General features: G+C 34.0%; 1 protein-coding gene across 1 annotated transcript in view; it reads left to right on the top strand.

The window, feature by feature from the left end:
- Positions 1-26590, top strand: part of Crb1 (crumbs cell polarity complex component 1) — a 192685-nt gene that overhangs the window by 115786 nt on the left and 50309 nt on the right. Inside the window, exons 6-7 of the mRNA XM_058586069.1 lie at positions 19284-20240; positions 25509-26056. Of these exons, the coding sequence (XP_058442052.1) occupies positions 19284-20240; positions 25509-26056 (1505 nt within the window). The remainder of the gene's footprint in view (positions 1-19283; positions 20241-25508; positions 26057-26590) is intronic.

Raw genomic sequence — 26590 nt, 5'->3', positions numbered from 1 at the left:
CAATCCCACTGCCTGGCCCAAAGGAAATGATCAAAGAGGAGTCCAGTTTTATGCAACTGGTAAAAACATGGTTTAGAAAATCAAATAGATCTGAGTTTTAATTCTGACTTCCATCTACATGTCTGTATTCCTGGTTAAATTATTTAATCTCTTTGAGTTCAGGTGTCTATAAAATGGGGTCTCCTCTGAAGACCCTGCAAAGACATCTCCACTTCGAGGCGCTCTCCTATGCTTGTTGCAGGCTTTCACCCTGGAGGGTGGATGGGTAGAGGGGGCTCAGTTCCTTGAAGGCGGGGGCCTTCTCCAATAAAGGCAGTTTGAAGTCATCAAGAGAGAGTCTCCCGGCAAGAGACAAGTCATGATCTCTGTGTCGCCAGCCCAGAAATATCACGGCTTTGCCTTTGCCATATTCTATTGGTTGAAGCCAGTTACTGTTCCGCATAGACTCAAGGGTGGGAACTCACACAAGGGTGTGCATGCCAGGAGATGAGGGTCCCTGGGAGCCTTATAGAAATCTGCCTACTACATGTGAGAAGTCAATAAAAACCAAAAGCTAGCACAAGGCCTGCTATGCAGCAAGTGCTCAAACAGCTGCTTCTATCCAATGGATAATGATCAATCAAGGGTTCTGCAGTTAACCTGAGTTGCCACTAGATGGTGGTGCGTCCTTCGGAGCATTGTGTTATTAAAGAGGGCACAGAGATTTTAAATATAGGAGCCAAGGAAGCAAAAGACCTTTTTGTAAAATGATGAAATAAACAAAGATACTTTTTAAAAGCAGAGGTTTAAGCACCTAAATAAACCTCTTCTGAATCCCTATTGCAGTTATATGGTCTATGTTACGTCATTTCTCTAGAATAAATAAGCTCTGCAAACAAAAAACCCACTCCTTGCTTTTATGTACAAGATTTTTCAGATACTCATCCAGACCCCATTAAAAAAAAAAAAAACACACTTTAGCTCTTAAAAACTTCTGTAATTTTGTTTTTAAATATAATGTTTATATTTCTAAACAAAATGAAACTCATTGTGGAAAATACAAGAAAATAAAATGAGAAGAAAATTAAAAAGCAATCCTAATCTCACATTTTGAAATAGTTTGGTATGTTTCTTCAGATTTCTTTTTCTTCTTTCCTTATATCTCTCTCTTCCCCTCCCACAACACATATACTAAAATAAAAATCATGCTTCTATATAGCTTTGTATCCTACTTTTATCATATAACATTTTATGAGCATTTATACTCCCTAAAACATTTTCTAAAAACATAATTTTAGTGGATTGTATATGCTGAAGATAAACCTCTAGTTTTGTAAATTGGAGATGAAATTTAAATGAGGTAGTTTGATGAATGAAAAGAAAGTGGTCTTCTGAATTCAGTGGACAGAGAGTTCTCAAATGAGTTCTCAAATGAGAACTTGCCAAACCTGTGAATTTAACCTTACTGAGACTCAGCTTCCTAAAGTATAGGTACACCTGCCTTTCAGGGCTGTTGAAAGGGTAAAATGAACTAATGCTCAGACAGGGTTCAGTACACTGACTCAACTTTAAGTGTTGTATTAAAAGAATAACACTTTGTTTGCAAATAACTCTCTTCTCCTTAGAGTTTGGGGGCTGGAGAATCTAAAAGTTTCAACTCTTTCATGCTGCCTTGGTCTTTCCAGTGACCAGTCGTCTTCCTGAGCCTACCTAAGGTTGCCAGGAATGAGACAACTCATTAGCACACAAGACACTATCCCTTTGGAGATCACAAGATTTTAGGAATTGTATGCAGATAACAAGGGAAGAAGGGCAAATATATGTTCATAATATATTCATATAATTCTATTTTTTTTTTTGAGAAACCATCACACTGTATTCCATAGTGGCTGTACCATTTTATATTCCCATCAGCAGTGAACCAGAGTTCCAATTTCTGTTTATCCTTGACAATGCTTGCTATTTTCTGGTGTTTTTATAGTAGTCTTTCTAATGGATGTGAAATGGTATTTCATCATGATTTTGAATTGCACTTCATTTAATAAATTATAAACTTTTACATTTATAATAGTGTTAGAGATTTACAGAATTATTACAAAGATAGTACTGAGAATTCCTTTATACTCCTCAACCATTTTTATTATTGACATTTACATTTACTATAGTACATTTTTTCCCAATTAACAAATCAATGTTAATGCATCATTAACTAAAGTCAACCTTTATTTAGATTCTATGAGTTTCTTCCTAATTGTTTTTTTCTTCTCCAGGATTTCATTACAATTAGTTGTTATGTCTCCTTAGGCTCATTTAGGCTGTAACAGTTTCTCAGATTTTGCTTGTTTGAGTGACTCGGATAGTTTTGAGGAGTACTGGTCAGATACGTAAAATAAAATGTCCCTCATCTGAGATTTTCCTGGTATTTTTCTCATGATGCAACTGGAAAATGTGCTTTTAGAAGGGAGAACACAGATAAAGTGCCTTTCTTATCCTATCTTATTCAAAGATGTAGACAATCAATGTTACTTACCATGTTAATGGTAACCTTGAGCATAGGTTTCAGAGGTAGTATTTCTGAGGTTTTTGTTTTTTTAAATGTGACTTCCAAAATCTAATTTGTTATTATCTTATTACTACTATAGCAGCAATATACATAAGTAAGGTTAGTATGTAATCCTCTCTTTTGTGTAATTTTAAATTTAGATGCTGAATTTATACTAGCTTTATCATAGTGCATTAAATTTTCTTTTTCTGGAAGAGATACTCTAGCATGAGGATCATTATTAATTTATATCCTGGAAGTTTTTTTGTTAAGAACCATTTGCAATATTTCTCCTACCTGTCATATGTTATATAAAAACAATCAAACTGGCTACTTGATTTTTTTCCTTCCCCTCAAATTATACATTATTTTCTGATTTTCAAATAGACTACTATAAGTTACAAATAGTATTTTTAGGTATATTTTAATCTTCTTTGTATCTGTTTTTATAGTAAATTTTCAGTTGAGCTTAATTTTAAAATGATTCCTGAATAAAATTTTCAACTGTTTGTTTATGTTTTCCCTCTAACAGTTCTAATAGTTCTTGAATCTTTTAATCCCACTATTAATTTTACTTTATCATTTGTTACTCATTGTTTTTATTTTTCATTTCAGCTAATCTTTCATTTTTCAGATATAAAAATTAAAAATTTGAACAATGTTTTCATTAAATCTTATGATTTGTTTTTAAAATTAGCTGTAGTCATAGTAAATGTTTTTACATATTATTTTGCTATTCATTTTTTGAGATAGTAGATATGTAAGAGACTATTACTTATCTTCTAGTGAAGGCATTTTTGAGTTTTTGTTTAAAGAGTTATTATTATTTTATACAATTCTTTCCACTTTTTTCAGATAACTATCTCTAAGGTTTAAAACTGTATTTATATTTTCTTTGCATTCAGAATTATACTCATGCTATCAAAATATCTATAAAATTAAGAATTCATTTTATTTCTAGTACTTATTATTCAATATGGATATGCATTGGTTTCCCATTGTGCTAATCAAATTTACATATGCCAATATTAAAATTATATATGCTACTATTTAATATACAATATATGTATACTGTTTTATTCCTTTTATTAAATAAATCTACGTGGTCAAATTCTCTTATTTTTCCTAGCTTCCAAAATGCCAGTTGTATGGATTTGTTCATTTCTTAATTGTTTATTTGAAAGTTTTTTTCTAGCTAAGAAAAATTCTATATTTTATCTACATATTTTAATGTTTAAATTTGCCTCCTGAAAGATGGTGTCCATTGTGTCTTTCATCTAATTTAGTATTTGTTGCGCCTTCTAAATCTAAGTCTTGTTGTTTTCATTAATTTGGGGGGATTCTCAAGTGTTCCAACTTCTAACATTGCTTTTTCCTTATTTTCTTTATCTTCTCCTGCAACTTCAATTAGAAGGATGTTGATCCTTACTATTATATCTTCCATGACTCTTATTTGCTCCCTTTTACTTCCTGATCTCTTTCAGCTGAATCCTGGAAATTCCTTCAGATCTATCTTCTTATTCAGTAATTCCCTTATTGTTGGTATCTAATTCATTATTTAATTCTCAATGGATTTCTTATTCCAATAATTATATTTTTTATTTCTAGAAGTTCCTAGTAGTTCTTACCTTTCTAAAATACTTTGCTTCTTCATCCTATAGTTCTTTCCTTTTTAAAATAACTTTTTTTTAAAGATAACATGTGCATTAGAGAAAACAAAAAATGTAGAAAGCAAAGAAAGAAATCATCCACAATCATGAGGAGCTTGTTGGACATGTGCTTCTAGGTCTTGTGTGTACTTAGTGTGTACATACAAATCATCATATTCTGTGTGATTGAGATCATACAGTGCACCTCATGTTTTTCCACACATCCTGCCTTTCTTGGGGACAAATATTTCACTGAAGACAAAAGTGGCAAGATGCTTCAAGATAAAGTATTGGCAGAGTTACAGTTAAAATATTGCATTCCCTTAATGTTCGATCTTTTTTATTTTCATGTATTTTAACTAAATAACATATGAATATTCAACTATATGTAATCTTTGTTGTTTCTGATATATATATATATATATATATATATATATATATTCATAATTCTTTGCTTCCTCATTTTTTGTTAATTTTTATGATGATCTCATATTCCTTGGAATTTTATCTTGGGAATTATTTGATGGCTGGGCTTAAATTATTTTCCTCCGGAGAAGGTTTGCCTTTCTTTGCTAGTTGCCTGAGATCCACTCTAAATTTTTGACTTGTTATATGGTAGCCTAAATTCATGATCAACATGAAAATTCATATTAGTAATTAGGAATCCTCAGGGAAATTTACTTTTTAATTGACCTCCCCCAAGACGAATACCTATCATCACCTCATGCCTTTGGGGGATTTATACATTTATCATGCAAAAAAAGAGAGCACAACTGTAAATAAGGGCAAAATCATAGAATTGATTGTTTTTCTCTCTTGTACTGCAAAGCCAACCTTCTCTGGTACACTTAGTTGCATAAAATGAAGCTCTAGTCTACACCATGAGGGCTCAAAGGATGCTCCCAAGGCAATGCTAACTTGTACTACATTCTGAAAGGTGTGTTCTATATTTTAATCTAACTTAAGATGTACTATTTCAGAAAGAAATTTTTAGGTCATTTTCCTAAAGTTCTAGTTTACCTAATTGTCAATAAGCCAAATTGTATATTTATTTTGTAGATTCTGTAGATTTTATCAGTGTAATACCTTCCTTATTCCAGCTTCATACTTTTTACTTTATATCCTACTTTGTCTGCATTGAGTATTTTCCTTCCTGCATTATTGTTTTTGCCTCAAAAATTGCTGCCTCATAATATATTTAAACCTTTTATTTGTAACACAGTTTTTGAATCTTTGCCTTCTGCTGGTAAGTTTAACCACTTATATTTATTTTTATAACAATTGTTTTGTCTGGCTTACATCTTCATTTTCCATTTTGTTGATTTTTATTTTTTGCTATATGGAGTTTTTATTTGGCATATTAGTTTGTGGATTTTTATCTTTTCTGTCTTCATGGAACTTTTCATGTTTGGCTTTCATTAAATCACTTCCAAATACTAGTTTTAACAAATCTTTTAACCTATGTTCCCCTAATTATCAAGGTTAAAATGAAGTCATATTGCTTTGGGTACTCTATCTGTAGGATAAGGAACTGAGCATGTTTTTATAAAACCCCAAACTCTCTACTATAGCTTGACCTTTGTTAACATAATCATGAATCTGGGAACAGATCATTGCCATATAACTATTATTTTTACAATTCAAAATTTAATTTTGGAGAATAACTCTGGACAGTTATCGTATTTTATGATCTTTATTTTTCAAAATGATTTAAACAAAACTTCAAATTCATGTTCACTAACTATGCTAGGGAATAGTCAAAACCTAGCCTCAGATCTATAGCTGGAAGACAATGCCTGTTCAGTTTTTAGTAGTTAATAATCACTTGTAGTAATAAAATAAAGTGGAATCACATCTATTTCATAGATGCTTTGGACAAGGGAACACAAGGGATTCCAGCCAGGGGTTTTCTCTCTTCGGCTGTATCTCCTATATATCTTCTGGGTTGCATTATATAAAGCTCTCTGTCTTTACTTTTTCCTTGTTACTCCCTACAAGTTGCCATTTTTGACATGTAGGGAAAGTTTTGACAGATGTGAGTATAACAAAATGGTCTTTGGAAACTGTCAGATCTGAATTTAAATTCTGATTCTGCAGTTTCTCATTCTCTGGAGTTATATAAGCTCTATAAGATCTAATTTATTCAACTTAATATCTATCTCACTGTGAGAAATAAATCATGCTGCAAAATATTCAGTAGAGTGACCTATACACAAAACCTACTTAGTAGCAGTAGCTATTGTTAATAATGCATTCAATATTCTGCATATTTTAACTAAATAGCTTTTAGAATTAATATTTATAAAACAGACATTTTAACATAAATTCACATTTCAAATGGTTCTTTCATTAATTTAATTTTAAAATTAGAGAGATTGTTATCTTTTTAACAAATGTCAAGTTCAAAACATTAAGAGAAATATCATTGCTCTCTAGTCTTGTAGCTATTTATTTTTTTCCCAAAACATTTGTAAATGAATTTCTTTATTCAGTTCTCACAACACCACCTACAGGTGGATAGTACCAAGATGCTCGCTCTTTGGTATTGACAAAGCTAAAGCTCAGAGAAACTAAATGACTACTGTAGGATCACACATTTAACTGGAGTCATTACTAGAACATTTGACCTAGAAAAACCTTCTTCCCCTTCCATATCTATTAAATAAATTTGTCAGTTAATATATGGAAAATCATTAAAGAAGAATATAAGTCAATCTGTAACACAATATGCCAAAATTTTAATCTTTCCAGCATACTAAGGATGAAATGGAAAATGAAGTAAAAATGCAGAGAAATATTCCCTATTGTATTTTTAATAAATTCTATTTATTTTACGAAGGGCATAATGACATTTACTCAGTTAATAGACAACATATGGTGTTGACCCACAGTAAGTTAGAATCTTGAGGTTTTGACCAAATAGTAAATTTAAAGAAATAATTTTAGTTTTCTATTTGTTTGTTTGCTTTTAATCAAGAAAACTGTATCAAATAATTTGATTGTTCTATGGACCATTGTCACTGGCTAAGGAAGAACTCAAATATCAACCCAAGACTGATTCCCTGAATTGACACATTTAACTGGGTATATGAATTCTGTATATCTCAGCTTCTTTTCATCCATCAGAGCTTCATGGACTTTTTTGGATCAAGTGTCTCTTTGTAAATTTGCTGAAATTTTTTACTACATGTATACTACATGTCAATTTTATACTACATAATACTTATAAAAATGTGTAACCTGGGCCCAATCCACATTTACAGAGTACAAAGTTCTAGGAACATGTCCTAAGAATCTGCTTTTCAAGTACACACCACAACCAAGCAATTATTATAGTACATTTTAAAGAGTCACTGTTATAAATTATCTCCCCAGGAAAATGTAATCACAATCACAAACAATTGCTGATACTTTAAAATAATATATGGATTTTTAATATCCATTCATGGGTACTTTAGATATCTGTGAATGCCAGATTCATAATCCTTGCATTAAATAAAGACTAGATTACCTTTCAATGCATTAGGCTCTTTTATACATGAGATAAGATCAAACGCATGTTTGTTTTAATTTTGGAAATTGCTGATAATACTGTACAAATTTACTCCAAAATATACCTGTCATACTGTATTATTTTATAGTACTATATTATAGTAGAATATACAGACAGTATGAAATATTCCATTTAATATACAGTACTCATTATTAATACATAGATAGAAACTAAAGACCGAAAGAGGCGTTCACACTTATAATTCTTCCCATGAAGTTAAAGAAAACAAATCACAAATATTAAACGATAAACAGCAATGCAGTGTCATCTTTGCTAGGTTCATGATGGGACCCAGACATTCAGGACAAACAGGAGTGAGAATTAGTTACCAAGGGGAGGCATTTTAGTGAAGGTAAGTACAACATGAGCTGACCTTGAACAAAGTTGGAATTTTCAATAAGTGAAAAGTGAGAGGGAAAGCTTTGAATATGTTTTAATTTTTATTCTAGTAAAATATGTTTTAATACAGGCCGCTTATGTAGTGGGCAGTGGAAAGTAATACTGAGGGATAAATAAAAGCCAGATTGTGGAGGGCCTTGAATGTCAGGCAGGCCTTTACCAGACCAGTAATTTACTTGGCCTTTGACATTATTTTTGTAGCTGTGCAGACGAAAATATTAATAAATTTGTGAGAAATGACAAACAGCACCACTTAAGAATGTAAAGCCGATTCTTACTAAGGCAGAGAGAAAGCAAACATTACTTGGAATAGCAACACATCCAACCCAATACAAAGCAGGTTTTTGTAATTCACCATAACTTGAGTGTTTAATCATTCACTTTTGACAAGAAGAAGGAAAAAAGGACTAAGCAAGAGCAGAGCCCTTTCTGATGATTTACTGATCAAAGCCAATTAGGATGGTTCTGGTTGAACTCGGTTGAGTTTCTCTGAAATTACTTTTCAAAGCAACGTCAACAAGAGTGAGCATGTGCAATGCTGTGCTTTCTATGTGTTAGTCCATAAACTAACTAAAAATCACTTACCTATACCCACTGAGCTTCAGGATGACTTTTGAAGTTTAAAATCAAGGGAAATGTAGAACTGAATGCAAAGCATTTTGCTATTTTGTCTTTCATATGAGGATGTCAGAATATTTTTCACATAATAGACTGGGTGAAATTTTTCTCTAGTTTCAGTGTTTATTTTATCCGAGCTAGGATTTGCTTATGAACAAATACCAAACCTAGAGAGTGTGTCTCTATCATATTTTCAAAGTAGTATTATAATAGAGTGAAAAAGTGGGCACTGAAGAAACAACCCATTCTTTATTTTATACACAAAACAAAATCTTTTTATACAAAACGAATCACCAGTTTTCATGTTTTCCTGGTATCATTAAGTTTGGGGGTAGTGCATATAAAAGACATTTGACAGAACACATTTTTATAATTTTATGAAAAATTTGTTTTCCCTTAACTATTTCACATTAAACTATTAATATATACACACACACATATAGAGTGTGTGTGTGTGTGTGTGTATATATATTACATTTCTGGCTAAAAATTATTGATGAGTCATACTTTTGATTATTATTTTATAATGTCTCAATATTGATATTTCTCTCTCTCTCTCTCTTTTTTTTTACTTTACTGGTGATTAAACCCTGGGATCTTCTACCACTGCCCTACATCTTCAGTCCCCTGTGTCTGTCTGTCTGTCTCTCTTTTAAGTTTTTATTTTGAGGTAGAGTCTGGCTGTTGCTGACATTGGTCTCCAAGTAGCCCTCCCTCAGCCTCCCAAGTTGCTGCAATTATAGGCAAGCACCTCTTCTCCCAGCAATGACTATATATTTTATATTATTTTAGGCCAGCTTATCATATTATTTTACTTGGAGGCACCACACTGTAGAGAAAAAAAAAAGTCTTATCTTAAGAGTCAGTCTGGGTACCAGCCACAACCTTGCTCAGTTTCATCACCTATGAAATGACACTGGTAGTGCACTCTTCATCATTTATTGAAATTACTCAGTGGTCACATAAATAAAACTCTTATTCCACTGCCTGGTTCAGATTTGGGTCTCAATAAGTACTAGCATCCTCCACTCATATTCACTGTTTACCTCTCAGCTATCATTTCTTGTAGCTGAAAGATACATGAAAGTTTTCCCTTTTCCTTTGTTTGCTCTTTGCACTGAAAGTTGAAATATTTGATAATCAAGCTTATTTTAGTTGTATCTAGAATACCAATAAATGACAAACAAGAACCAGAGGCAATAGTCAAATTTCCAATCCTTATTTTTCAACATAGGGTTTTTTTAACACATATCTTGGTTCTTGAGTATGTCCAGATAGATGAGGTCACTTATGGTGAATGACCTCTGGAAAAGTGAAATGTAACTATAATCAACACAGAGTACATTGTGGACACTATGAAACCTAGCTATCTTCATGGAGGTAGGGAATTATGGCAAAGACAAGCAGTGTTTATGAGCACTTGGGATGACCTGGAACCACATGCTTTGAGCAATTGCCTCATTTAAATCCTCATAATAGCCTTCTAAGCAAATTAGCTTTTTATAGATTTTAAAAATTATTATACGATTATTGAGTTGGAGGAACTTTTTATATTCAGTAAGTTCTCCACTTAACAAAGTTTTCTACTGTTATCTATTGATAAATTATGCATTTATGTATAATACTTACTTAAAAATTATGAGAGCATCTCAGGATTGGAAAAATCAGTAGAAGCTATTGAATGCCATAACTTACCCTTTCTTAAATTTCTACTGTAACACCCATGCTAAGGTATTCCTTTCTGAATTTATTCATTTTCAATGTCAGGAAAAAGGCTATCTCCCAAGACATCTGATTTATTATTTGGTCAGCCCACCATATTTATGGTAGGCATACATATGATATCGTATGGCATCTTACTATTAGTACCAGTTTTTACAGATGGAACCAAACTAACCACAAAATTTGATGGGATGGATGTTCAGCCATATTAAGACCCTTCTGATGTGCAGGAGTATTTGCTTTTCTTCAGGTTCAATATCCCATTTCCTTCAATTTCTCTTTGACATGATTTAAAGTAAACTATTTTTTTAGATTCTTTTTACCAGCATCTGTATTTTTATCTCTTCCTATTAAAATAAAAATATTTGCACATAAGATATAAAGTGAGAGACTGAAGTTTCCTTTTTCATAGATATTATCATTCTCCATGACAGCCCCATTACCACAAAAAAGTTTTGGAAATCACATTACATTACTATGGCTCTGTATTCCAATGATAGGTTGAGACAATATACATAAAAGTAAGTGAGCCATGTACACCGGTGCATGCCTCTAATCCTGGCTACTCGGGAGGCTGGGGAAGGAGGATCACAAGTTGAAGATCAGCCTGGGTAACTAGTGAGACCATCTAAAAATTAAATTTTAAAAAGGGTTGGGGAGGTAGCTCAGTGGTAGAGCACCTCTGGGTTCAAACCCCAGTACTGAAAAACTAAAAAATAAAGAAGACAATATAAGTAAACCATAAACTACAGAATAATGTTAATAAATATTTCCCTTGGTTGTTATGTTTATTGTCAATTGAAACCCATATGTCTCCATGTGATAAACTATGTCTCCTTTATCCAGTTTCATATTTGCTTAATCTCAGATAGAAAATGATAGCCATTCTCTTCCCCTCTCCACCAAAATGGTGTATGCACTTGACTCCATTCCTTATCAGATCTTCTCACAAGACATTCATGATCAAGAAATTCCATTCTAAGAAACAAAAGTGAAATCATCCCATTCCTCAAAAGATTTAGATGAAAACCCATGATAAAATGAGTTACAATAAACCCAGGTAATACAATCAGGTCCAAGAGGAGAGATTGGAGAACCAAGCTTGATTTATAGGGAATTACATACTATATGGCTCATATTTTTATGCTATGTTAAGGTCACTACCATTTTAATAATTTCTTTGTTTCTAGCTGATTGGTTCAGTAATAAATATGTGAAACCTCTGTTGGAGAAAGAGAGTCAACTTTTCTCCTCAATTCATGAAAAACTGTCTCCTTTAGCCAACACAAGAAACTTGATTTGCCTGCACAATATTTATCCTGTTCTGTTATTCTTTATATGTGGGGTGTGTGTGTGTGTGTGTGTGTATTTTAGTTGTAGATGAACACAATATCTTTATTTTATTAATTTATTTTTATGTGGTGCTGAGGATTGAACCCAGTGCCTCATGCATGCAAGGAAAGCACTCTACCACTGAGCTGCAGCCCCAGGCCCATATTCTGTTATTCTTATTCTATTCTGTTATTTTGCTCCCATCCCCATTTTTCTCTTCTCCTTTTGTAAATCATTGTAATCAGATATATAGACTAATTTACATATATTCATGTAGTTTATTAAGGTTTTCGTATATGTACATATTGTGCTAACACCCTGAGTTTCTTTCTTTTTCTATTTGTCACCATGCTGTTCAGCTTTCATGCCCTATCACCCGGTTTCCATCACAACTTACCTGACTTCAGTCACAGGGACAATTTTAAACTCAAAAGCTACCTCAGGGTAAATTTAGAAAGGATTATCTTTTAGCATGGATGTTACAGTAGAAATACAACATAAATGACTACCTTCAGGGTAAAATTATTATCCCTCTCAGGTAACATATTTATATTTTCTAAGGATTTCAAGAGACAAAATCTCAACCTAAAGTAATTGCTTTAGTGGTAAGAATTGGAGGCCACTCCATCATTCTGGGTATAACTTCTCACTTGGCACTGACTAAATAAAATTTCCATAAGTCTTCAGGTCTCCCCTCTCAGAAAATGTAAATAAATAAGTAATCAAATAAAAATTCAAGCACCAATTACTCTAAGTATTTCTCAAACACTACATATATGCAAATTACTCCATTTTAAAGAATGAAATGGCACCAGATTTCAGAGGAGTATAGTTATTCTTTCATAGAGGGTGAAATTTAAGTCAGGCACCACATAAGTACAGCCACCCCTTTATATCCATGAGAGCTCAGTTTCAGGACTTCTGGGTATACCACACTCCATGGATGCTCAGGTCATGTAAAATGATGTAGTATTTGCCTATAACCTACATATATCCTCCTGTATACTTTAAGTCATTTCTAGATTACTCATTATACCTAATACCATGGAAATGCTATCTAAATAGTGGTAACCCATATTGCCTAGGGAATAATGACAAGAATATAGTCTGTACATGTTAAGTACATGCACAATTTGTTAAATGTTTTTGATTAAATATGCAGATGTGAAACTTGCAGAGAACCAACTCTAACTCTTGCCACAGTCTGAGTTGATGAAAGCCCCTGCTCTTTTTCCATAAGTTTTTCTTCTCTCCATTTCCTGCATAGATCAATAGATTTGAAGTTACCATGAATTTCTTAACCACTAATCAAAAGCAAAACAGAAAAAAAAGCAAAAAAAACCCCCAGCATTTCTATTGTTGTGAAGAAAAGCAAAATCTAGCCCTAATTTTCCATCATAGAAGTTGCTCAAAATAGCAGTCTGTGTTTAGATTCCTCAAAATACAGTTTTTTCATAATAATAGTTTCCTTCAGTGTTGTGATCAGATTAACATTCACTAGTGTGACTCGTAAAGGGGAGGCACCACATATTAAGCACAGATTGGATCTAAAAATAACAAGTGTGTCTGTAATTGGCACAAATAAGTCTTACACTAAGCCCTGCTGATCCTGCTTGGGAGTGATGAGTCAAAACTGAGTCTTCACACTTGCCACCAAAGGGGAAGAGAGAGGCATTGAAGAACAAGAACACTTTTGGAAATGGTACAAAATCATCAGAAACTTGCTCTGTCCACCTTGTAGGTGTGAAGTTGGGTTTTCCTCCTTTTTTCAGAGACATGTTTGGAGCCAGGACACATGGTTTTCGCATTTTAATGGTGATGCTCATAGGTAATCTGTTCCTTTCTTATTTTTATATATAATTGGTGCCATCATTAAGATGCTTATTTGGCAACTATGGTTTATTATAATGGTACTACTATCATGTGAAAAGTAGAACAGTTGAGTAAGGGAAAGTAGATATTACGGTGCATTGAGCTCTTAGTTTTTATATTTAATTTATTCTTGAATTTATTTATTAAAATGAAGAAAATACTTTGGTCAAATGAAACAGATCAAGAAGAAACTTGTTTGTTTTTTATGCCTTGTAGAAATAACTTACCAAATATCATTGATTATAACTTCAAAAGTCATTTTTATAGCCAGTGATGTTTATATTATACATAAAGTCTATGTTTTTATCCATTAATACAATTTATTCTGATTAGTGTATGTGATATACCAGGTAGTAGAGATTTTCTGTATCATTTTTTAAGAAAAGTATTATCAGAATCAGAACTAAAAGAATTTTAGTAAAATAAAATAAAGTGACAGTTTCTAGTTAATTAAATTAACTTCATATAAACAAAATGATAGTAAGCTCCAAGTAACATGCCTCACACTATAAATACTTGGAAATAAACAACAAATTCATAGTCAACTAAAATATCCAATTAAGAAGACCAAATGGCACCTATAATCCCATAAATAATGCCTAATTCTTTTGTTTTTGTTAACAATAGAGCTTCTCTTTGTTCAGACAGTCAAATAACCAATGAAAGGATTTTCAATCTGTTTTCCTACTTTTAGTTTACTGGGTTCCTTAAATAAATATGTTGGACTTTATTTTACTTTGAAGATGTCAATAGAATTGATTTTTTTAAAGCAAGAACATAAATCACTGTTATCATCACACTTTTCAAATTCTGTTTATTGTTCTTGAGACATTTGACCCTAATATAGGCTTTCTTTCTTCTTTTTTATTGTTTTGCTTGTTTATTTATTTGGAATGATGGCAGAATTTAAAACTAGCTTCTCTCTCTCTCTCTCTCTCTCTCTCTCTCTCTCTCTCTCTCTCTCTCTCTCTCCATATAGATAGATAGATAGATAGATTTGGTAGTTGTTTTATGGAAGATCAAGTGGAAGAATTACAGGAAAAAAAATCTAGTAGTAAACAATAAAGAAAGACCTACCATCATATTTGCTGGTGAAGTATAAATGAAAGAGAGCTGTAAATTGTGAGGAAATAAGCATCCTATTTCAGGCTCTAATAGTCCTCTGTGTAAACAATTTTAATAGCTGCCTGGAGTGTCTTTCTGTCTCTAGTTTTTCTTCATTCATTCTGTTACATATTCCAGTGGGAGTGATCTTTATGAGAAACCACATTGGTCTTCTATCCAACAATTACTTTATTGTTTCCCATGGCCAGAAAATAAATAAATGAGTAAATAAATAAAAATAAAAATAAAAACTTTCTCAGTTCCCAGACTTCCAATCTGGCTGCATTGAATCTTTCCGACTTGATTTTCCTTCATACATCCTTCTTGCCAACCAGATTGCCCAACTCATTGTCAATCTCAAAATGCCTTGAAATTTTCTTCCATTGAAGACTGTTTTGTTTAGTCACTTCTTTGTATATGATGACTCTTTTGTCAATCTGACCCATACTTGAAACTTTGTGAAACCTTCTCTAAGGTTGCCAGAGTTTGATCTTCACATATTATCCACACCAACTGTGAGCGTACTGTCTACAAGGTATTTTCATAAATATACATTTTGTCCTTCCATGATGTCATGAGCATATTGAAACATATTGAAGTCGATACTCTTCTATTTTTCTTCTCCCACAATCCTCTGTGAATAGGACACAAACCAGGTATTTTGTAAATTTGAGAGATGGTAAATTGAAGGGTCAACTAAGGGTACTAAAGTGAGTTATAGACATCAAAAAATAGAAAATCACAATAAATGAAGATAATAGATTTCAGGAATTTGAAATGTTTACTCTCATTCAAGATCATGTAAAGATTCTTCAGAGGTAGTTATAAACAGTGGGTCTACAGAGAGATTTCTTTCAAGAGACTATGTTTTGAATTACATAGCACCCCTCAAATTTAGAGTTAGAAGCTACATTCCAACCCCAAGCAAAATAAGTCTGCGTCAAGAACAATTTCAGTATTGCCTAAACATGGGGTGGGGAAAGAAATCATCAGTTTAGACAAGACTCTACCTGGTTAAGGAATCTAAATACTAATGGGGGTGACTGGTAATCTGAGGAGGCAGGAAAGAGAGGGAGAGAGAATTCCTGCTGTGCTGTGCTAGAAATTGAATGTCCATTCCCCTCAACTGCAGGTCAAAGGTACAGGAATCCCGAGGTCCAGATGGGCAACCCATGATAGGAATATCAGTGAATGGATCAGGTAAAAGGGAACCTTCCCAACAGGCCTCTGTCAGAAGGTGAGGGAGCCCACATGGACAGAGAGAGTTGGTGAAAAAGGAGTCAGTGTCTGTAAACCAATACATAGGGGGTGGAGGGAGAAGGGAACTGTGAGAACAGCTAGCCATAGGAAAGGCCAGGCCTCCCTTCCTCACAGGTCCCTACAGGAACAGAGCAAAAGAGGGTCTAAGGAACTCAGAAATGACCCTAGAGCAAATACAAACTTTAAGGACCTTCTAGGCTCAGTGGACATGAATCATGCTACATTAGCTCTTGTCAGGTGAAAACTCCCTGTATCCTCTTCCCCTTCAACAAACTCTAGTCTTCCCCTTCAGCAAACTCTACTCCCTGTATCCTCTTCCCTCCCACAAACTCTAGTCCTCTAAGGGTCAGAACACTTAGAAGTTTGGAGATAGAGACAGTAAAGGAACAGAAACAGAGGGAAGAAATTTTTCAGGTCTTCCTTTAAGACAGCCTAATTTCGGCCTATCAGAAAAAGAGATTTAGGTTATTGTGAATTGCATTGAGACTTTTATAATTATATGTGACTGGCCATCTTAATTGCCATTTGTTTTTGTTTTTTTTTTTTAAATGATCATGACTCTTTATCTAAGAGTGAGCAGAAAAATCATGCAGTCTCCTGGAGATATTATCCAGAAGCAAGGCACATCTTTCCCCTATTAGTGAGAGAAAAATAATAGTATTTTGCTTGGTTGTACTTCACATCACAAGTTGTCCAATATTCCTCTTAATTAAATACTGGTTGATTAATTATTTTTAAATACTGGGAAAATCAAATTTAAGAAAATATCTTCTAATATAAAAGTTTAACTTATTCATAAAGTCAGTAAAATTTAACTTGCACTAGAACACTCCTTTAGGATTTAGCTTTACCTGTCATACCTTTGTCAGTTCTCTGTATTAAGAATGATTAAGTAAGAGATTGGTTCAGTTCAACTCTGTTATATTCATCAAACATTTTAAATCATGTACCCTTAGCACTGTGAAGGCATTGTCAGAAATTTTAGTTTATAGTGCATTTACTATTTTCACAGAGCTTAATTTTTTTAATTAACAAGAGCTATATAGAAGTAATCCAAGTACAGTAACATATAAGTACAATAGAATCCAATCAAGTTTCTAAATGTAGGGTACATCAATGGTAGCAGATACCCAAGATTAGCACTGTCTACCTATATCCAGAAGTATACACAAGAAGAGCATTTTGGAGTTTGGATCAGATTAAATGTGTTTATTACTTAAGGATGGTCATTATTGATTAATTCATTTAAAAACCTAATCAAACAATGCCAAATACAAGCCAACCACTAAGCTGTGTTTTAGACATACATTGATGAATAAAACAGTCATTTTCCCTTGCATGACGGAACTTACAATCCAGTGAGATTCTACACTAACATGCTATCCATATAAATCTCTCATTATGTAAAATTGTGCAATTGAGGGGTACTACCTAGACCACGCATTTTAGATTGTCTCTTTCAATGATCACAGAACTATTCAAATGTTGTCAGTAGAGGGTTAATTCTTTTGTTTATTATTTTTTAGTAATGGCCGACACTCTCTGAGAACTTATATCCAAATGATGATATGAGCATTGTATATGCCTTCACTTACTTCATTGGTTAAAAAACCCTACAATACAAAAAAACACTCTTATTCACCCCATTTTGTAGATGAGGAAGTTAAGACACAGAAAGTAAATGTATCTTGTTCAAGATCATATAGCCAAACTGGAATTCATATCTAACACCATATCTAACAGCCTTTTGATTAAATTTTTTAAAACATTTATTCAGACATTAAGTTAATTGGGAACTTTATTGCCAAAGCTCTTTAATCTGGGTGTAATGTTTATTCTTTACATGTAAAAACATGATGGCATGACTTAATAAACCCTGCGTGGAGTGGAGGGTATTCATGTATGAGAAAAGGCAGAGCTGCTTAATGCATCAGGATCCTTTGGTTAGAAAAGGATTTTTCCATCAAGAAGCCTTGTGCCTATTAAAGACTTCAGTCTTACTCTATTTTGGTTAAAGTAGATTTTCCCCCCTTCAATTGATTTGTATGATTTACACATTGTTTACAGTATATGTACTGGTGGCAACAGTAAAGAAGAGTGCACTAAGTTGTCCAATAAAAAACAATATCGCTTTAGATTTTTTAAAACATAGTTTAGGGTCACATTATAAATTAGCTTTGGTATTTAGACTTTGTTCTTCCTAAACCTCCATTTCTTCTGTGAAAATGAACTAGGAACATCTGCCTTGAACACCTCAGACAATTGTGGGGAGCATAAATACAATAATGTGGAGGAAGGTATTGAAGAAATCATAAAGTGTTCCACGTATATCAAATTTTGTTTTCATTATTTGTTCATTTGAATTTATCATCATTCTTAATGGTATTATATTTCTTCCTATTACATTGATTAAATAAATTCTAATAATTATTTTACTGGATGTCTTTCTTAGGCTTGGAGTTAGGAAAGAGAGTAAATAAAAATGAAGTAAAATTTTTAAGCAGGGGCTTGATATGGGATAGATGCCTTGTTTTATTCTAGAATTGTTGGGAAGTAGGAAATGGGACCTTCCATCCACGTAAGAGCTCCAGAGTGTGAGATGTCCAGGTCTTTGTATCTTGCAAATTTTGGTTTTAGGAGTTATCTGGCACACAAACAAGATAGAAGGAAACATCACTATTTCCAAATAGGATAGAGTGAAATAAATGGATAAACTTGTTATTTAACTACTATAAATTGCAAAAGACATCCACAAATTAATCATTTATATGTAGGATTAGTGCCAAGAGCAATATTTTCCCTTTTTAATTTTTATGGTATTTAGGGCTCAATGTATATCTGACAGTGGTAGTTTGAATCAATCACTGTAATCAACAAATGATCTTTTTCTACAGAAAGAATTCAAAGTCTATCATGAATGCTCTTCTCTTTACAATGTATATGGAATGGTCAAATTGATCTTAGTCTTCCTCAAGAACTATATTTTATTCCTTTACAGTTTTAAATTTGAGATATGTCTAAACTGGGAGATTATACATGAAAGTTATGTGAAATTTCTATTTCTAATCTGAATATATCTATTTTTTAAATTTGCTCTAATTAGTTATACGTGACAGTAGAATGCATTTTGACACAGCAAACATATATGGAGTATAACTTCTCATTCTTGTGACTGTACATGGTGTAGAATCAAAGCAGTCATGTAATCATATTGAATATACCTATTTCTAACCTATTGTTTATTATTTAACAGGAATTCATTGTGAAGAAGACATCGATGAATGTTCATCAAACCCTTGCCAAAACGGTGGTACTTGTGAGAACTTGCCTGGGAATTATACTTGCCATTGCCCATTTGACAACATTTCTGGAACATTTTATGGAGGAGAGAACTGTTCTGACATTCTCCTGGGCTGCACCCATCACCAATGTCTAAACAATGGAGTATGCATACCTCACTTCCAAAATGACCAACATGGATTCAGCTGCCTATGTCCACCTGGATATACTGGATCATTGTGTGAAACTGTCACCACACTTTCATTTGAGGGCAGTGGCTTTCTATGGGTCACAAGTAGCCCACATACAACCAAGGACTCAGTTTGTAACATAGCCTTCAGGTTTCAGACTGTTCAGCCAACAGCACTTCTACTTTTCCAAGGGAACAGGGACACATTTGTAAAGATGGAGTTGCTAAGTGGCTACATTCACTTATCAATTCAAGTTCATAATCAGTCAAAAGTGCTTCTGTACATTTCCCACAACACCAGCGATGGAGAGTGGCATTCAGTGGAGGTAATATTTGCAGAGACCGTGACCCTTACCTTAGCCAGCAGCTCTTGTACAGAGAAATGCATCGCTAAAGTTCCTTCTCCATTTGAAAGGACTCAATCAATATGTGCTTTTCAAAACTCTTTTTTGGGTGGTTTACCTGTGGGATCAGCCAGCAATGCAGTCACTCTGCTTAACATCTATAATATCCCATCCACACCTTCGTTTGTAGGCTGTCTCCAAGACATTAAATTTGATTTGAATCCCATTACCTGGGAGAACATTTCATCTGGCTTGTCATTAAATGTCAAGGCAGGCTGCGTGAGGAAGGATTGGTGTGAGAGTCAACCTTGTCAGAATAGAGGACGCTGCATCAACTTGTGGCTCAGCTACCAGTGTGACTGCTACAGGCCCTATGAAGGTCCCAGCTGTCTGAGAGGTGAGAGGGGATAGGTGCCTAGGAGTGCTGTGCCTCAGAGCAGAGCAATCACTAGAACAGCCTTGCTATTACTGATATGAAGCATAATGATCCTCAGGACTTACGCTGCTGTTTGCCCACTAATGAGAAAACAGAAGAGTGCAGGGCTGTGTGTTCATTTTGAGTGGATTCATAGGAGACCTGAGTTTCTCTCAGAAAAATAAAACAATAAGCAAATAGCTCCTATTCAAATGGGTTTTCATCTTGCTGTTTGTACCTGCTCTTAGAATTTTACCATCAGTTTCATATCAGAAATTTGTTGTAAATCTCATTTGTAAAAGGCCTTTATTCACAAAACTAGTCAGTGCCACCTATTAGCATAGTCTCTTGTGCTTAGTAGAATCCCAATAAATATTCACTTCCTCAATCTCCTTTCTATGCAATTCATACTTGCTCCAAAATCATGCTTAAGTTTAGCACTTTAACAGAACACTAATTTCATGCAAAGTGACAAAAACAAGTTTTGCCAGAACTGCATTGGAAAAAACAGATAGAGGTCTTACAGGGGGAAAGAAAGAAAGGAAGGAAGGAAGAGAGAGAGTCGGTGGGGATGGGGGGGAGTGAAAAGTAACAATAGTAAAACTTGGTAGATGCCATAAACAAGTTGATCTGATTTTTCTAGCAAATCATGGTTTGAAATAAATTTCAAAATCCTTTATTTCCAGCATCATGTCAAAAATTGCTGTTGATAGTGATCAATACATACCTGTTTCTTTTTATTATTATTATCATGCATTGAAAAAGTCTGAGAGGTAATTGTAACAGACCACTTTGAAGTTCAGCTGTAATTTACTCCAAGATTTTAGAGTAACTCCAAGTAGGACAACATCTGGTAAATAGTCTTCTCTGCTTTATATGAAATAAAATTAAAACCAGTCTTAGCCCATACCTTACTCCATGTTCAAATGGCTAAGAATTATTAGAAACTATTCACGGGTTTCCCCCTGCCCACAATATTCATTACAAATCATGGACCTGTTTGACAATGAGGAATGGCATCTACTCACTCTATGTAATATTTTAAACAGAATGGCAAGTTGTTTCGTGATTTTTTTTTTAAAGGAGAAAAGGGGAAATTATGCTGAGGCGATGGTTCACTTTTTGAAGCAAAATTTAATTGACCCAAGGCAATATTTTTAGTACATACACAAAATAACAAACAGATGCTGACTCACTTTGACTGACTTCCAGATGTAGTGACCTTCGAGGTTAATGCTGACCATGGCGATGCTCACTGTCCTAGCAGATAGATTCAAGAGATGCCAATCCAGTGGGCTCTGGTTTTCTTTAGTACATTTTTTTTCCAACTTGGAAAATTATGAACTTTTTAAGCCAAGTTTCTGATTATACTCCCTCTACTTCCCCCATATCCTTATATCCTTACACTATTTAAAACTGTTCAATCCCTGTGAGAATGTTTGGCTTCAAGAGATTATAACAAGTTCTGTAAAATCTTTTCTTTTTTGAATACTTGGGATAAGTTTAAGAAAAATTATATTTTTCTTATCACCTCTAGTCATAAAACTAAAATATTCTATATTGGCTGTTGTCTATGAGAAATGTTTTGTGTGGAACATATTCCTTTTACAAAAGATGCTTAAATGCAGTAATTACACGTCTTTTGGCAATTGTATGCTTGTAAATGCTCTTAGAATTTTACCATTAGTTGAATATCAGAAATTTGTTGTAAATCTCATTTGTAAAAGAAATAATTTTTTTGGAAAAAAAAAAAGGACTTTCTTTGGTATGTGTGTATTCAAGAGGGAGGATAGGTACTAACAAGCAGAAAGACACAAACTTCACCCAAATCATGATTTTTGGAAAACATTTCCCAACCTTGTTACACACTGCAAGTATTAAGCAGACCTGATAGAGAATTTCATTGACTGACTAAACATAAAAAGCATAGGGATTTGTAATATCTTAAAGTCAATCTTTTTAAAATTTGCCTGAACTCTGAAGGGTTTCCCTAAGCTTAGACCCAAAACTGTCTGTAAGGTGGTCCCAGCTTACCTTGGGTCGGTTGTGTGTAAGAACACAGAGTTTCCAAGATATTCTTCAGAATAAATGCACCACCTGTATCTTTCCTTCGGGAGAATATTTAATTTATAAAAACAATTTATGTTTATCTTCAATTATACACCTATACTTTGAGAATCTTATCCTTCTAGAATTACAAGTTCACATCTATAGAAGAAATTTCATGCCATGGTTGGATTTGTTTGTTTGTTTGTTTTACATTATTGTGCTTGCCTAGTGTAGCGACCCAAAACTCTGCTTAAATACCTTCAGAAATGGTGAATTCACTCATTCCATCTTGCCAAAATTTCCCTGAACAGTTCTGTCCTTGTGTTTAAATGAAATGTGATTTCCCCAAAGCTTTCATTTATTGGTCAGGTTATAATTCCTGAAGATATGGTCATATAACTCTTAACACCTCTTCTTCCTAAGGATGCTTAAATACTTGAAGAAGAGCATCTAGAACTATCAAACTTTTCACATCATGCTACACATCCTAGTTTCTTCTAAAGTTTCCATATGGCATGATCTTCAGACATGCCGTCATCTGCTTCTTGGCGGTAAATCTGCTTGTCTCTCTTCTTTCTAAAATGTGGCAGATGTGCTTGATGATACAAGGTGTCACAGGACCTCAACCTCCCTTATTCTGGATAACATGCTTCTATGTTGCAGCCTAACATTAGACTGATGCTCTGCCACTTTTGTGGCACTTAACATCACATGGGTTTCTCACTTGGAGTCACTGTCATTCACAATGTCATAGAATCCTATTTCTCTCCCAAAAACCTATGAGGCACTTTTTGATCTAAGCGCCTTTTATTTATTCTCATTAAATTTCATCTTGTGTTCCATCAATCATTAAAGCGTGTCAAAATTTATTTTTCATCTGCATATGTTACCACTGATCTTCAGGACATATATCACAAACATGTATGAGAATTATCCCTTCTATTTCCACAGAGAAATCAGATTTGGCTTCAGGTATTTCTAAAATCTTGTAGCACATCATACATGCTGACTAACTGTATATGATTCTGAAGAATAGGATTACTAAAGAGTCAAGGTTCTCAAGGTGTATGCGGGGGAACAACTCTGTATTCTGTCTTTTAGTTGAGGTCTGCAAAATGATACTGCAGGGATCCTAGATTGATCAGCAGGGACCTCTGAGGTTGAATGATTTTGAATGTATCCTCAATCCTTAAGCTTCAAGAGCCAAATCTTCTTATTAAGCATTTTTATCGTATATGAAAGTGCTGCAGTGTATTCAGAGATTTTAACCTCTTCAAAGAGGTTATTTTATCTAACAGTACACTTTGAAAGCTATCTGTAGTTGCCTGGAGCAGGTAGTCTCCAAATGAAGATTCAAACTGCAATGTTCCATAGGAAATCAAGTCAGAGTTCTGAAAATATAGCCTGTTATGCAGGAGGTCTTCAAACAGATGGCTGCCTAAGCAAGTTTCACTAAAGCTCAGCTGAACTAAAATACATCTAACTTTTGGCCAAACTTAGTTGAACCTTATGATGACATTTAAACACTTCAGATGTGCTTTTCTTCTAGGACAGGGATGCAAAAACCCAAAAACAGCAATATTTTTAAGACAGTGCTCTTATTCAAGTTCAGCATTGATTTCTAGGTTGCAAGACGTAATGGGCATTTCTTAGTCTTCCTCTCACTTGACCTTTTAACAACAGCAAACACAGTTGAGTAACACATACTCCTTAGCAGGCTTACAGGGTATCATTCTAACTGGATTCTCTTATCTTACTGATTCCTCTTCTGTCATCTCCTTTGCCTCCAAATGTCTGGAACCGACAGGCTCAGTTCCTGTACCACTTCTTTTACTCTCTATATATTTACTTTTGTGATGGTACCATTCAGTCTTCTGTCTTTAAATCCTTCATGTGCGCTGAAAAATACCAAATTATTATGGTTATCCCAGAACATCTCCTCTGAATCTCTGTGGCAACTACCTAATGGTCATTTCCATGTAGATATCTAATAAGGCATCTTTAATTTTATGTGGACTCCCATTTTCCTCCAAAATCAATTCCTCCAGTTTTCTTCCCCATCATTACAAATGGAAATTCCAGGCTTCTAGTTGCTGGTCCAAAATCTTAAAGATGTACTTGATTTAGAAAATTCTATTTGTTCTACTTTTAAAGTATTTTAAAACTCCTATGACTTCTCACCACCTCCTGATTAAAGGTATCATTATTCCTCTCTTGAATTACTGCAGTAATGTCCCTCTCTTTGGGTTTTTGCTCAAATATTACTTCTTAGAGAGTTCTTTCCTGATTATTCCATTTAAAATTACAATCCCATCCCTATTCTCAAATCTTCCCATTCTATTTCTCTATGACTTTTTTTTATACCAAATGATCTCTAGTGTGCTGACATACTACACAGCCAACTTTCTTATCTATGCCATGTATGTTTCTCCCTACTAGTGTATAAATTTGATAAGGATAGGAATATTTGCTCCTACTACCTCACTGATGTTTTTAAATGTAGGTTTCACTTTTACACATCTTGAGTTTTCTTGAGGTGGTGTGCATCACTGATATTGCCTCTTTTGCGCATTTCTAACTCCTTCAACCATAAGAAAGGCCTAAAGGAGTCAATATTCCTCTTTGCTCCCTTTTCTCTCTCCTTTTCTCCTCCCAAGCAGGACCACAGAAGGAAGAGTCTTCCTCTTCCTTTGATCCTCTGTCCTGCCTCATTATGTGGGGTATCATCCCAAAGAGTATTTACTAATCAAATTCTTGATTTTTGTCCTTTACAAAAAATAATTAGGTTTAATAATCCATTGGCTCCAGCATGCCTACAAATAGCAAAGATGAAGCCTGCCTGAACAATATGCTTGCAAAACTCAAAATTCTTCCAAGATGGAATGCAATATAGTGTCTGACATTTCACCACTAAGCCCCAGCATTTTAGGGCAGTGAAGGGGAGATTCTTTAGCTTTTTCTCTTTTGTGATCGATGGCCTCAATTATGAACTACAGACCCAAATGCAGTTGTTTTCAGGATAAAGTAAACTCAGAATTACAGAAAATGAGGCCAAATTGTTAGTCTATTAAGTAAGTCTGTCCTGAACATAAAAAAATGTGTGTGTGTATGGGATATAAAATTTTTCCCTTCTATGCCTTCTTCCTTTTGAGTCTCAAGATGTTTCCTCTTTGTTTCTCCTCTTCTATTTTGACATCAAAGAGTATGTGGCAGGCAGATTTGGCCAGGATGACTCCACTGGATATGCTGTCTTTAATCTTGACAGGAGTTATGGACAGAACTTCAGCCTCTCCATGTTTGTCCGAACAAATCGACCGTCAGGCTTACTTCTAACTTTGAAAAACAGCACTTACCAGCATATTCGTGTCTGGCTAGAGCATGGAAGATTAGCACTGCTGACTCCAAGCTCTCCTAAATTCACAGTAGAATTTGTTCTTAGTGATGGAAATGTCCACTTAGTGACTTTGAAAATCAAGCCAAATAAAATTGAATTGTATCAATCTTCACAAAACCTTGGATTTATTTCTGCTCCCACATGGAAAATCCAGAGAGGAGATGTCATCTACATTGGTGGCCTGCCTGACAAGAAAGAGACTGAAATTTATGGTGGCTTCTTCAAAGGCTGTATCCAAGATGTAAGATTAAATAACCAAAATCTGGAATTCTTTCCAAATTCCACAAACAGTCCATCCCACAGTCCAATTCTTGTCAATGTGACTCAAGGCTGTCTGGGAGACAACATCTGCAAGGTAGGGTTATTTGTACCAACTATGCACATATTGTATGCTAAATTTTTATTTTATTAACATGCAATTTAATAAAACCATCCTTTGTACCTGACGACAATGTTACTGGCCCATCAGAGATACCTGTTAAATCTTTGTGTTCCCAGCAGACTGGGTGATTTCTGATAAATTTTAGTAGACTTATTTGGCATCATGATATATTTAACAACGATAATAACTTCAGTTACATGCTTCTCCTACCCCACATCAATCAAATTTCTTAAGAATACTAGTATTTTATTTCTTAAACTCTTAATAGTACTCCATTGGCTTAACTGAACTAACTCTTTTTGAAAGACCCAATTAACGTTATCTTAAATACCAAGCGATTGTTGTTTTGAACTTTTATTACATCAACAAGAAAAAAAAAATCTGAGAGGTTTTTGCTTGAATTTGAATTCCTCTGAAATATAATTTCTCAGAACCCATGCTTTATATTATGTACTTTATATACTCTTCTAAGGGCTACATTAACTATATGAAATTGTCAGCTCTGCA

The sequence above is a fragment of the Marmota monax genome, unplaced genomic scaffold (genome assembly GCF_021218885.2).
Source record: "Marmota monax isolate L192 unplaced genomic scaffold, Marmota_monax_Labrador192_F-V1.1 WCK01_AAM20220418_F8-fsc00099, whole genome shotgun sequence".
NCBI classification, from domain to species: domain Eukaryota; kingdom Metazoa; phylum Chordata; class Mammalia; order Rodentia; family Sciuridae; genus Marmota; species Marmota monax.
Note: the sequence above shows the minus strand (reverse complement) of the source record. Positions and strands in the feature narration are given on the sequence as shown.